The 14,355-nt window shown below is 40.7% G+C and overlaps 1 protein-coding gene across 10 annotated transcripts in view; it reads left to right on the top strand.

The window, feature by feature from the left end:
- The window catches only part of Cspp1 (centrosome and spindle pole associated protein 1), a 97,244-nt gene that overhangs the window by 71,363 nt on the left and 11,526 nt on the right, over positions 1–14,355 (top strand). For 8 of the 10 annotated variants that reach the window (XM_028769704.1, XM_028769736.1, XM_028769712.1 and 5 more), the window contains 7 exons: positions 1,003–1,155; positions 4,454–4,566; positions 8,483–8,632; positions 8,961–9,107; positions 9,593–9,697; positions 11,832–11,898; positions 12,250–12,367. In XM_028769704.1, coding sequence (XP_028625537.1) covers positions 1,003–1,155; positions 4,454–4,566; positions 8,483–8,632; positions 8,961–9,107; positions 9,593–9,697; positions 11,832–11,898; positions 12,250–12,367 — 853 coding nt within the window. The remainder of the gene's footprint in view (positions 1–1,002; positions 1,156–4,453; positions 4,567–8,482; positions 8,633–8,960; positions 9,108–9,592; positions 9,698–11,831; positions 11,899–12,249; positions 12,368–14,355) is intronic. The other 2 variants (XM_028769746.1, XM_028769728.1) reach the window with 1 other exon arrangement.

Raw genomic sequence — 14,355 nt, 5'->3', positions numbered from 1 at the left:
GCTGGGAACTGAACTTGAGTCTTTTGGAAGAGCAGCCAGTGAGTGGTCTTAACCTCTGAGCCATCTCTCCAGCCCCTGTTTATTCACTTTTAAAACTTGAATTCTGTACAGGTCTGTTTTTGAGACTAGTGGTTTGACCCAGTTTACACATTCTAGACACTCAGCCAACTGAGCTAGGTATTAGATATTTAATAGAAACAGCAAGTCAATATTGCTAAGTAATAAGCCATCCCAAAGGTAGTGTTTTAAAATAAGAACGCATATCACTTTGTGGTTCTTTAGTGATTTTTGAGTGGTTTTTCCTGGTTGTTTATGTATGATCCTTTAGCTCGAGATTGTTCCTCCCCCCAACCCCCATGGCTTCCATGTACAGCTCAGGAGGCTTCAATTTCTTACCTTCAGATCTCTCTGTAGCATCCCCTTCAGTGCTATTGTGATAGGCTTTCCCTTCAGTGAGTCCAGTGATCAGAGAAAATGTAGCTCACGTCTTTTGTGAGTCAGCCCCAGAAGTCTCCTGCAGTGTCCCATGCTGACATGAGCTGACAAGGAGACCATAGTAAGGAGAGACTTGAGTTCCACGGTTTAAGGAAAGGTTGATAAATAAAGAATTTCTGGATACATTTTAACACTCCATATAAACATGCTTTTTTGTTAGTTGCTTTTAGGAGAGCTGGTGGTGTGGAACAAATTTTACTGACTTGAGTTTCACTAAGTTTGTTCTATACTAAAGAGATTGTGATTTCTGAATTGAAAGTGATTATGTTAATATTGCTTTTGATCAAATGTCAACCATTTATGCGTCCTTAACTTCTGTCCTAGTTTTGAGTTAATTTCATAGTTTCTTTATAGTTTTTAGTGAGGTTGCTTCAGAGCTACAACTATCATCCAGCCATTGCCAGCCTTTTCTTGTTTTTCCTGCTGATTTCTTATTTAAAAACGTATTGTTTAAGAGTAATTACAGAAATGTGTTTATTGAAATAAATGGATTATTTTTCCTCTCAGCTGATTTGAATAGGATGCACAGACAGAATATAGATGCCTACCATAATCCAGATGCAAGAGCATATGAAGATAAAAGGGATGTTGTATCTATAGACCAAAATTTAGCCACTTCAAATGCTGAGAACCTAGAAGATTCTGCAAATAAAAACTCAGGTTTTTAATCACATTTATATTTAAAAAAATAATTTCTAATGCTGTTTAGTAACATTTCATTTCTGTTCTTTGATAAAATTCTTACTGAGACTTTGGTTACATTAGAAAGCATAATATATTTTCTTTCTAAAGAGACTAGGGAAAGGTTGCTTCTAACATGGCATGTTTCTTCCTACTCCGTAGTGTGCTCTGTGTGTGCAGTCACTGTTAACGTTCTTTTGATACATGAGGGGCCTTTCTTTGCACATATACACAGCACTGATTGCATCAGTGAGAAAGTATTTGGCTTGTTATTATAAATTATACAAGAAATTGATTTTTTTGTTTAAGTGGTCACTTGTCCTCCACATTGTACAGAAAAGAAGTAACTAGACATTCAGTGTCAGGTGACATCTGTGAGGATGAGGAAAGCTGACACACAGGAAGCAGTGTCCTGAAAGTTGCTATGAGCTGAAATTACTCAGTATCTTACCATATATGTGTGAATGTGTTCTATACCCTTAAAATTCAAAGCAAGCCGGGCAGTGATGGTGCACGCCTTTAATCCCAGCACTTGGGAGGCAGAGGCAGGCGGATTTCTGCGTTCAAGGCCAGCCTGGTCTACAGAGTGAGTTCCAGGACAGTCAGGGCTACACAGAGATACCCTGTCTCGAAAAACCAACCAACCAACCAACAAACAAACAAACAAACAAACATCAAAGCAAATGTAGAGAATATACATTTTGCACTATGTATTGGTGCTGATAAAAGACTATACTATAAAATTCTAGTTTGGCTCATTTGCAGTTTTATTGTTTTAAATCTGCTTTTACATTTTCCTGGAAGTTGTGATTATCGGAAAAAATTTTGATTATAGAAAAGTTCCTTTGACGTATCCCTGACTAATCATGCAGTCTAGTTTTATAGCTCATATGACTTGCTGGCAACCCCGCAGGTCAGTGGGGCTGAGGTGCTGACCTCAGCGGTCCCTTCAGGCCGGCACTTTGAAGACAGTGGTTTGCTGTTTCTGTAGGCAGCCCTGTCCATTGTTCTGACTGCTGGAAGAACATTTCCACTAGGATCCACAGTAGACTCTTTGCTTCTAGCTTCAGTTTTTGGAACTCTAAAATTAGAACCTTTGATTTTGATACAATTATTAATTTCTTACTCTGAAACAGTGCAGTGTACAGAAGGAACAACAAATACTTTTTCATGTAACTGCTGCTGTTTATTGCTGCTCTTCTTGTCTGTGGTTTCTGGGATCTCTGGGCTGTGGCTTTCTGTTTCTACACACACAGCAGTGTTTGTGGTTCCAAGGAGGATTAAGCCTTTCCTCTTTCTTGGGGATTTGCTTATGAGATACAGAGACACTGGGAAATAAACAATTACCATGACCTCTTTCCTAAGAGAATAAGCCTGATTGAACGTGCCCAGAAAAATTTGACCTGTATAGTTTTTCTGTAGTATGCATATTTATGTGTGTATATGAATGTGTACGCATATGTGTGCATGTGTCCATGGACCTGTGCTGTTTAATAGTTAAAAAGGCTTTGGGAAACTTGAATGTATCTCAAAGTTTTCCTTATGCTTTCAAGCTTCATCATGATTTGATGTTTTGTCTTCATTTGGCTTTTTCCCCTTTTATTATATTTAGACAGTATCTTCTTACACTATGTAGTCCTGGTTGGTCTGGAACTCACTATGTCATCTGGCTAGTCTTAAACTGACAGAGACCTCCCAGCTTCTGCCTCCCAGTGCTAGGACTGAAGGTGTGTACTCTCTCTCGGTCTCATTAGGCCCTGGGAACGATTTTTTTGTTTTGTTTTCTTTTGGTGAAAAGCTGAGACAGGTTCTCACTGTGGGCTGGGACTACAGGTGTGTACCACCCGACCTGGCTCATGCTGTTAGGGTTTTTTGTCTTTTACTTTATGGCTCCTAAGTGAACTGCTATGAAATCCAATACTAGTTTGGCTTCAGTTGTTTTTGTGTGATTATTATGGTATCTAGTTTGATGTCTATTTTCTAATAGTACTAGTTCCCTATAGTTGTGAGAAAAGCACCCCCCCCCAGGGATATATTTCATCCATATTTCTTTCCTTTAGTTGTCATAAAAATTCAAATTTTGAGGGAAATTAAGGTAAAAGACAGCACTCAGTGGTTCACTCTGAGCTTTCTACAGTGCCCGAGTTTTCAGAGACCCTTCATAGGCTCAGTTTACATTTAGTAGAACAAGTTTCTAGGGGAAAAAGTTCTCATACTTTTCAAGTCTTGATGTGACTTTCCCTGAATTCAGTCAGCTAAACATTAGTGACTTTAGATACAAAGGCAGAGCAGCGCTGAAGTGCTAAGTGTCATCCTCCATGAGATGAACCAAGCAGAGGACAGATATTGTCACCTGATAGAAGTAAGACTGAGCAGCTGGCCTGAGGACGCATGTCTGTCAGTCCAGCTCTGAGGAGGCCGAGGAAGGAGGCTTGCTGCAGATTTAAGGCTATCCTGGTCTACATAGTGATTTCAGAGCAGCCATGGACACAGAACATAACAAGACCCTGTTTCAACAAATGAAACCAACTAACTAATCAGACAACAAAAGCAATACATCAATAATTTAAGAATCATATAAAAATTTGTGGGAAACTTAAATTGTCATCGTTTTTTTTTTTTCTTTATGCATTCAAAGAGATTTCTAGGGAATGATTGTTTTTCAAATAGCTTTTCTGAAACAATGTTTTCCCTTTGAGACTATATGATACTGTTTATAAGGAGCATACACTACAGCAGACTGTTGCCACATGTATATCCCTTTAAAGAGTACTCTATGTGTGCTACAGCTAGAACCTAAGACTTTGTGCGTGCCAGTAAAGCACTCATTTCAGCAGTTTTAAGAGTAAATCCTATTATTATAGTTAGACTAACTTAAAATTTAACAACTTTTTCTTTTCCTCTCTTTTTACCCCTTCAATTCTCGGGGTTGAATCCAGGGCCTAACCAAATGCCCTGCCACTGAGCTGTATTTTCAATCCCTCAGAAATATTCTTAAGTAGAGGATATTCATGTACATTTTCCATCATGAACAATACTATCCAGCCTGTGCTGTGAGGTCATGCTCAGGCTGTTAGCTTGCACATTCCCTTTACACACTTTAGTCTGACTGACTGCTTTCTCTTGCTGACCTCTATGTCCTCTCACACTCTTACCTCACCTTCCGTTCTGACCTGAACCTCAGGACTGCTGCATGTAATACTTCTTTTCATAACGTGGGCTTATTAGCAGATTGATCCTTTCCTAACTGTTTGTTTTTGCAAACTGTCTTTTGAAGGTCCTTTGCAAACACAAAGCTCTCCTTTTGCCCGGGGAAACACATTCGGTGAGCCGCTCAGCGAGCTTCAGATTAAGCAGCAAGAATTATACAAGAATTTTCTTCGTTTTCAGGTGAAAGCCTTGTTTGGTTATAGTTCCAACTCTTAATGAATCTAATAATAAACTAAACTTGCAAGAATTTTATTCATTGTGTACTAATTTCTAAAATGCTATGCAGTTAACCAAAATGTCTAGTTTCTGTCTGGTACAGGTAATGCTAAAATCACATTGTTTAGTCATATCTGAATCTTTTCTAAACGTCATTAGAAGGTCAATAGTTGGTAAAGCAATGAATGCTAAGATTTCTAAAATCCACTTCAGAGATATAGGGTGAATCTTTCTATATGCTTGTTAGAGAAGAAAATTAAGCCCTGCTTCCCCCAAGAGATGTGATATCATTGGCTCAGTATAGATTATAAACAAACAGAAGTTACATTTCAGCTGAGTTTGGTGGTATAGGCGTGCAATTCAGCACTCTGACTAAGCAGGAGGATTGAGAATTCAAGGCCAGTCAAGAGTCTCAGGAAACAAAACATTTACATATAATATAATGACATTTTGCAGTTATATGCCTCTTTTTTATTTAATTAGGCAGGTGTATCATTTAAAGTAGTGAAATATTTAAACTATTCACAAAGAAAGCACTTAAGCATCTAGTGTTTATTAAGCAGTGGGCTTGAGGAATGCACAGCACTGGCTTGGCGCTGAGTAGAGGGCTGAGTCCAGATGACAGAGAGGTCTGCTCAGAGGGACTTGGGTTTCCTTCTCTCCCTCTCAGCTCTCTGTACCTACACATGTACATCTCAGGGCGGCCTGAAAACATTTTTTCCTTTGGTATTGATTTCTTTACTGGAGGATTGGGTAGACCAGAAGCATGGGTGTGTCTCATCAAAGCAGTGAGTGTCTATAGGGAAATGACTCACAGAGAATGTGACAGATAATAGAGTCCCACAGATGTCAGACACTCAGGTCAACAGGTTGGGTGTGGTGCAGAATCAGCTGTGGTAGTCCTTTTACCATGACAACAGCAACTCAAAATGTAAGTTATTTTCTAAGTTTATTTTATACAACTACCATGGGGTAAGGTGCAATGATCAGATGTTAGTTTTTAAATCACTTTATTGTTCACAAAATACTTTTACATGTGTAGGATATTATTACATGTTAGATTTTCTACAGACAGTATCTCTATTTTAGGACCTGCAGCTAAAGCACAGATGGAGTTTCTAACTTATGAAGCCTGGGTAGTGCAGTCTCATCTATGGGCCACTAGGAAATCTTTCCTCTGGAAAGTCACCAAAAGAGAGGAGGCTTCCACCGTCACATTGATCCCTTGGCACTCCTCTCACTCCTCTCTCTCTCGTGAATCCCCAGTGCGTTTGTGAGGAGAGAACTCTTTTTTTTGGTTTTTTGTTTGTTTGTTTTTGAAAAAGAGTTTCTCTGTGTAACAGCCCTGGCTTTTGTGGCACTCACCCTGTCTCCTGGGTTCTGGGATTAAAGGTGTATGCCACCACTGCCCTGCTGAATATATTACTCTTGAATGGTGGTTTTTTTTCCTTAGTGGTCACAAAATCCTTTTTGTCTTCAGTCACAAATCACATAGAATTCCAAGCAGCTAAATGACATTTATTGTTACTATCGGTTAATATCTTACAGAAAATATCTGAAGCTTAAGAATTGAAGTAAATGTTTTAAAATGAGCAAATTTTTCATAAAAGCAAGAAAAGAAGCTTTAGTCAAGGATTTGCACGAATAAGTAAGAGTTAACTTAATGCATCAGAAGCCTTGCTGCTATTCAAATTGAGTAAATAACATTTATGAGTGAATTTTAGTATAGCTTTAAAAATAAATTAAAAATTTTTAATAATTTAATGAAAAAATTAATTAAAAATTCAAACATCTTATAAAGTACTTTTGTGTTATATAGTTTGAAAACTGGCCTAGAAGATAATTTTCTTCATTTTAAAAACACTTAACATTTCTGTTGGCACTAAACTGTGTCTTTTAGATTATGGTCTGTTGATACTTACATTGGCAGTACTTGATTAAATGTAGCAAGTATCCTTTGTAATTTTGTTGTTTGTTCTTTCCCATGGAAGAAGGAGAAGATAGCCCAGGTTTGGGCTTGACACTACTGCAGCATCAGTGCTGTTTCTGGATTTGCCATACTTGGTGTCTGCACATGCTTGATACTGAATATTAGGCTGCGCATTTAGCTGTCATGATAACTATCAGGAGAGGCTGTAGTTGGTAACTCACAGTTCATGTAGGAAGATTGAAGTTCCTATTATGCAGAAGATTGTCATCGTGCAACTTCAAAGCTACAGGAAATTCAGATTGCGTAAAAATACCTTCTATAGTAAAAATGTACAATCCAACCTGACACAGTCAGTCTCTCAACAAACTCCCTGTTCCTTTCCCTCTTACAATCTTTCCTAGATGATCCCTGCATCAACATGGCTGCCTATGCAAGACCTGAACAAGTACAGCACCAGTAAACATACTGACACAGAAGGGCAAAATATCAAGGGGTCTCAACCCTAGACAGAGAATTACAAGCAACTAAGGAATGTTGAGAGCAGGAGAAACTATCTTCCTTAGGGAAGAGCATGCCAGCTGCTTATCCAGTACCAAGTACTCAGCCCTGAAATCATACACTTAAAGCAACATTATATGGACTGAGTATGATATTGTGTTTGTGTGTGTGTGTGTGTGTGTGTGTGTGAGTGTGTAATATATCATGAATTTGAGAGAATAGGAAGTAGGAAGGAGGAAAGAGAAAATGATATAATTCCAGAAAATAAATATTTGAACAAAAGGTCTGTAAGCAGTGCTAATAATTATAATCTATAAGGATAGCCTAAAGCTGATCATAAGAAGATCATAAGAATCCAATAGCAGGCCGGGCGGTGGTGGCGCACGCCTTTAATCCCAGCACTTGGGAGGCAGAGGCAGGCGGATTTCTGAGTTCAAGAGTTCGAGGCTAGCCTGGTCTACAGAGTGAGTTCCAGGACAGCCAGGGCTACACAGAGAAACCCTGTCTCGAAAAACCAAACCAAAAAAAAAGAATCCAATAGCAGACGGGCCTAGTGGCACACACCTGTAATCCTAGCACTTGAAAGACTAAGGCAGGAGAATCACCCGAAGTTTGAGGCCTTCCTGGCGTTTCTTAGAGACTTCAAGGGCAACCTCAGAGTGAAACTTTCAGAACACTAGAAGATTAATAGTTTTGTTTTTAAAAGACCCATTCTGCCATTTTTCCTGCTTTCTCCACAGAGGGCATTATGCACTGTTTCTGAGGGCTGCCTCTTGTACATATGCTCTGCTTTAGAATATTCTTTCACTGTATCTTCTGTTTTCAGAGGATTATTGGAGATAAGTGTAATTTTGGCACCCTCTGGTTCTCTGTCGGTCCTCTGTACATATCTGGGAGGGAGCATGGCCTCCCAGTTCTGAGTGCAGGCAGCACCTGCTCCTGAGCTGCTTCCCAACACTTGGGATTTCAGTTGCTCTTTACCTGCCAGTGGGGAGAAAAGAAAGCACTGGGAGGAAATGACTCTTCGTACAGAGGCTAACACACTTGGTTAACTCCTGGGTGGGGTTCTCTTCTTGGTCAAGCCTATTGACATGTGGTGGCAGTCACTGTAATTATGTAATGAAGACATAGAGATGGCTTCAGCCCCTTCTGTGCAGGAAGAACTAGTGTGCTCCCCACATCTCACCAATCCCTGAACACTCTGGAGAGTGAACATTCATACTTCTTACTAGGTGAGAACATTGAGTTCAAGTCCAGTTCTCAAGTTCACACAGTCTGTATTAAGCAGAGATGAATTTAACTGGCAGCTTTTAACAGTGTCCTGTGTCCTTCCAAGTATAATACAGGACACTCAAAAAAATCGAGAGCTTGGAAACAGAAGGCATCCAAGAAAAAGTGATGTTCTAGCTTGTCAGTAGGTGAGCAAGATAATCACTCAGCCCAATCCCTTAGATTGAGGAAAAGAGGCAACGAGAAGAAGCGGAGCGTGAGAAGCTGAGGGTTGCTGAAGAGAAGGAAGAAAAGCGGCTGGCGGAGCAGAGGGCCAGGATTCAGCAAGAGTACGAGGAGGAGCAGGAGCGGAGGAGGGAGAAGGAGGAGGAGGTGCGTCTGTTTGTCCAGCTGAAGGGGAAGATTTATGTTGACTTGAGACGAGGTGTAGTAGTGTAGGAGACAGCTCCTATCTTGAAATCCAGTTTTAAAGTGCCCTGTTGTTGTCTACATTGTATATTATTTTAATTTAAGAAAGAGGCAAATTGTTTTTAACTCTAGGCTGATAAAAGATGTCTACTATTTTATTAAATAGATAGTATCTTCATTTTGTAGAACACTATCTTTTATATATTCGATTTTACTTCTTTTAGACAAAGTAACATATTTTTAAATGTACTACAAGTACATTCAAGAAGTGTGTCTTTTTTAAATTTTAAAGCAAAGGCTAAAAAATGAAGAACTTATTCGTTTAGCTGAAGAGAGGCGAAAAGAAGCAGAAAGAAAGAAGAAAGAAGAGGAAGAAAAGCATAACTTGCAACTTCAGCATTACTATGAGAGAGAAAATATTATCGGAGATGAAACAAAGGTATGTCTTGGACAGAGGCATGTCAGGCCCAGGGTTCTGGCCTGGCAGGGTTGGGAATAGTTAGAAAAGGGGAGAAAGGAGGGTTTCAACTGAGTGTGGACACTGTTACTGTCATTTGTGAGGTGTGCCACAGCTGGAATTTTTAACCTAATTAGTGGCCATTTTCAGTCTTGCCACTCTAGTCCTATGTTCAGCTGTGCTACCTAGATGGAGTCTGTAGACCAGAGCCATGTGGACTGTGGGCTCACAGCAGCTCGCCAGTGACTGACTGGCAAGTATACCAACAAAAATATTGCCCTTGAATTTTATTTACCTCGTGATTCTTTTTTTATGTATTATATTATAAATTTGACTGTTTTATAAAGAGTATTTTATTAAAAGCAAAAGTAATCTGAACTTAAATGACTATGACTATTGAATATATAATGTATGTGTCTATATGTATATATACATATATATGTACAGAAAGAATTTTTTTTTTTCAGCACTTGAGACAGCCTTCTCCTGTAGTTCCTGCTCTTCAGAACAAAATTGCAAGCAAACTCCAAAGGCCTCCTTCAGTCGACACCATCATAAGTTCCTTCATTCATGTATATACTTTTTTCTCAGAGTTAATCTTGAGTTATTTGGGATGTGTACTTTATGAGGTTCTCATTCTTTTGCATGTTGGTAGCGGTTGTGGCTGATAGTCCTTGATGCCCTAAAGCCTAATTTTTAAGGAAGCCACAGTCAGTTAAAGCAAATGGCGTTGGTTTGTCACAGCTCCTTAAGAACGCCTATTTGTTGTTCTTGTCATTGTTGTCATGTGTTTGTTTTGAGTCAGGGTCTCATTCTGTATCCTTGGCTGTCCTGGAATTTGTTATATAGACTAAGTTGGCCTCCAGGCCACAAACGTCTGCTCAACTCTGCCTCCTACATGCTGAGATTAAAGTTGTTTACCACCTTGCTTGGCTAAGAAAGTCTTGGAAAAAATATGTTCTAACTAGCTGTAGTTACACTTGTGGGTTCCCTTGTGTTTAGATCAATCTATAGTTGTAAAAGGAAGCTAGGAAGGTCAGACTTTGAGCATCTGCAAACTCAAAGGTAGGGCAGGCCATATGAAGAACCTCCTGTGGTTTGGTTTGGTCTGGTCTGATGTTGTCTTTGTGCACAGGCAGCTAGGAGTGGAGCTGCTGCCTGTGCTGGGGTGGAGTGTTGTGCATTTTGACTTTCCTCCATCGGCTTGTGGATTGCAAAGATGTGCACTACCAGAGCAAGTGTAGCAGTGAGCTAGAAACATTCTTGAATTCTACTTCAGACAGTCTGATTCATTTGCTCTGTGGTTGAAAATCGTAGGAATCCTTGTGACATTCAAGGAGAGTTATGTGGGCATGTCTTCTCCTGGGTAGGGAAGACTAAACACAGGACAAGATGCTTCTGTGGAAGTCAGGAGGTGAGAGTAAGGACTTATGGTGGTAAGAGGTCAGGGATACTTTTCAGGTTCCTGGTGATGATTATAGAGTTGGAGTTTGAAAATTGAGTTGTGGTTGAGGAAGGCATTAGACTGGATTTATAGCTTGGGAAACAGTTAACATTGGTGCTTACTAAATTAATGTGACTGTACAGGGTATGTATGTTGAGGAGTACAAAGGGCTGCAGACAGAAGTTCGAGGAAATTAACAGTGTTTGAACAGCAGAGGGGAGCTACAGACAGAAAGTGTCCGCCGTGCTAGTTGTTACTCACCAGGGAAATTAAGGATGGAATGGCTCACTGAGTATGTGACTTGGGGATCCTTGAAAAGACCAGTATCAGTACAAGACTCCCTGATACCAGTTTCTTAGCACAAAGGAGATTCATTTGCTCCAGAGGGACAAAGAGCAGGGAATAAGAGACAGAGACAGAAGAGAGAGGATGAGGTAGGGAGGAGGGGAACAGGGGAGACGAGGAAAGGGTTATTTGTTCCAGAGTGGGAGACAAAGGTCTGCTTCGGTATAGAAGAGTCAGAGATGGTTTATAGGAAAATAGTGGTTTATAAAGGTAAAAGGGGAACCCTGTGTTAGAATGAGGTGTTTGATTGTAATTGGGCATGTTAATTAGGTGAGCCAAAGGGGACTTTTGATCACTGAACTTCAATACTTGATAGTTGGACCTTGGTAGTCAGCCTCAGGAGGAGGAAGTGGCCAAATAATGGAATAAACCTTAGTGGCCAGCTTCAGAAATGCAATCTAGTGGTTTTTAACAAGGCAGAGGGACTGGGGGAGAAGGACATGGCCTGCCAGAGCCATGGTCGCCATGCCTGGGGTGGCTAGAGCCCTCCTGTCACTTTGTTTGATAAGGGCAGTCGTGTAGAGGCAGATGCCAGCTGTGTATTAGGGAGTGAATGGGGTAGGGAAGTAGATCTCAGAAATAAGCCTTTATTATTCTTTTCTGAAGAGAACAGTAAGTGCTCTTAACTGCTGAGCCATCTCTACAACCCTGTGAAGCCTAGTTGTGAAGGGAAGATGCTGATGAGCAGTTGATGGTGAAGAACAGGAGAGTTTTGTGCATGGGCTGGGAGGAGTATACTTACTTAGAAGAGGCTGTAAAAATGAGTAGTGGGAGACATGTAACAGCTACAGCATGCACGTAGGGATTATCATCGGCTAGAGGCAAGGAGCCTTCTATGTGGTTTACAGTGTAGAGTTTGCCTTCTTTTTATACTTAGGAATAGGGAAGAGATGCTGTGTCTGTCTTGTTGTCCACAGGAAAGCTCCATGTCCCGGGCACAGTCTCCTCCAGTACCTGCAAGGAAGAACCAACTCCGTGCAGAAGGTAGGTAGGACTTGCATAAATGAGAGGCTATTTACGGTAATTACCGAGTGTTAGAAAGCTGCAAAAATGATGGGGAAAGTGCTGCTCCCTGCCCCCATGTCTTGCATAAGTGGCAGTCAGCCCCCTGTTATGCCCTTTACAGTTGCCCTCTGTAAACCCAGCAACATCTCCCTAAGTCAGACTGTGGCTCTTAATGATGGACATTGTGATGTGTATGTATGTAAACACACACACGTATCATCCATAAACATTTCTCTGAGTCTTTTAGCTTTATGAAAAGCCAGATTGTATTTGGTAGTTAATCTATTGCTTTTTCTTTTCTTTTTTTAACTTCTCAATGGGAATTTGCAGAGGAGAAAAAAAATGTGATTATGGAGTTATCAGAAATGAGGAAGCAGCTCCGGAGTGAGGAAAGGCGTTTGCAGGGGCGGCTGCTGCACCTGGACAGTGATGACGAGATCCCCATCAGGTGCTTCTGTGCCATCTTCTTGGAATTGGATTGTTTCATCTTGGAGCCTCCTGCTCCCTCCTGTGTCCCCTAAAAGTCAGATGTAGAAATGTAGTTCCTTGAGGGAAATAATGACAGTAGTGGAAAACTAAGATGAGGATGGTTACACACAGTGTGGTTTATGATTGTGTGGATTGTTTGTTTGTTGGATACTCATTTCCTAGCAAAACGTAGCTGGAGTTTTTGCCAGAGGTCTCAACTTCTCTAAAACAGGGCTCTTGTATTGTAGCTTAGCCCTAGCAAGAGCAAAGGCAGCATGAGTTAGGTTAGAATTATGCTAACGTCACAGCATCTGATAGAATCTTAAATATGTATCATAGAGACATTGGTTCTTAATTCTCATTTCATAGAACAGCTTCAAAGAAAAAAATTCTTATTTCACTGCATTATTAAGCTCTCTGTGAGCTAGGCCTGGAACAAATGACACAGAGCACATGCAAATGAGATCTAATAACCCAATTCTAAAAAATCAACTTACTTACTTACTTATTAGAATTACAGAACCTAGATAGGGCCCCAATGTACAAGACTCCTAGAAGTTGCTTTTGTTGATTATTTCAATGAGTCTTTGTAGATTTTTATTGCCATGCAAAAAACAGAGCTCTCATCTTAAAGGGAATAAGATCATTTATTCTAGAGCCATTTTTGAGTGACCATGACCTGGGAGAACAGATTGAGGTTGCCCTGGTAAAAAGTTTTTATGAACTTTTTATAGTCTTACAGAACAAAGAAAGTCATACATCAACTCAGATTTAAACTGCATTTGTCTATACATCAGGGAGTGGGTATGGCAGGGTGGGAAAGCTTCTCTATAGGCCCAAGATGCTATTTGATGGCATTTTTAGCTCTTGGGTTGGTAGAAGCTAGTGGTCTGCTAAGATGTTCCAACACAAAACAGGTACAGGAATGACCCAAGAGAGGTGCCTAGCCTCTGGACCTGCAGTACCCCAGTCTTTCTTCAGCACCAAGAGGCTGGTGAGTGAGGCAGGCTCTGCAGACGTGGCTGGCTTTCAGGGGCTTTTGTCCACAGCCACATGCCGTGTCTTCTCAGTTTTCCTTCAAACTATTCATTCTAGATGCATAGTACAGATCCATGCCAGCCTTGACAGGGACAAGCTGTGGCCCTTCTAAAAGTTCCCTGAGAGAAAAGGAAACCCCATGAGAGGACCCCAGCTCTTCTTAATTGCTTATGACTGTAGCTTAGATTACATTTTTTTAAAAAGAGGAGGGATGCTGGGTTTGGTGGCACACACCTTTAGTCTCAGCACTGGGAGGCAGAGGCAGGCAGATGTCTTATGAATTCAAGGCCAGCTTAATCTACATAGTGAGTTCCAAGCCAGCCAGAAACTCATAGAGACCCTGTCTCACAGAGAGAGGAGGGATTTGGGGAATGGAGAGAGGGAGATAGGGGAAGGGTGAGGTGAGAGTGGGGTTGGGAGGGAGAAGGAAGGAGAGGACAGAGGAGCAATGGGGGTCTGCACAGTGTGCAAGGAAGCACTGATTGGTATTTGTTTTTATTTTCAGAGCTAGACTTTCCATTCTCTGTCCATTTTCTTTGGGGGAAGTGCCAACAGTCAACTATTAGCAGAAAGCTCCCTTCCAAAGCTGCCTACACTATTCATTACTGGGTACCAACAGAGCAGAGCGATGTTTAACTTAACGTGAAGTTGTAGGGAACTTTTTGTAAAGTCCTACACAGTTAGTTCCCTAGCACACCATTAACAGCATGTTGTGAGTACCATTTCTCCTCTGTGCTGAGAGAAAGGTAAGATTTATTGACCCCTAATTTATGATATGTCCTGTGCACAGTACTTCACATTTCTTGTAATTCTCTTGCTCACAGCATGATGAAATTGGATAGATTTTTTAATGACTTTAAAGTCATCACTAAAAAGTAGCATGCCTCATCCTTGTGGGTTCTCCCTCTCCCTCCCTCCCTCCCTCCCTCC

This window comes from Grammomys surdaster, unplaced genomic scaffold (assembly GCF_004785775.1).
Source record: "Grammomys surdaster isolate TR1022 unplaced genomic scaffold, NIH_TR_1.0 64, whole genome shotgun sequence".
Lineage (NCBI taxonomy): Eukaryota > Metazoa > Chordata > Mammalia > Rodentia > Muridae > Grammomys > Grammomys surdaster.
This window is presented reverse-complemented; position numbering and strand designations above follow the sequence as displayed.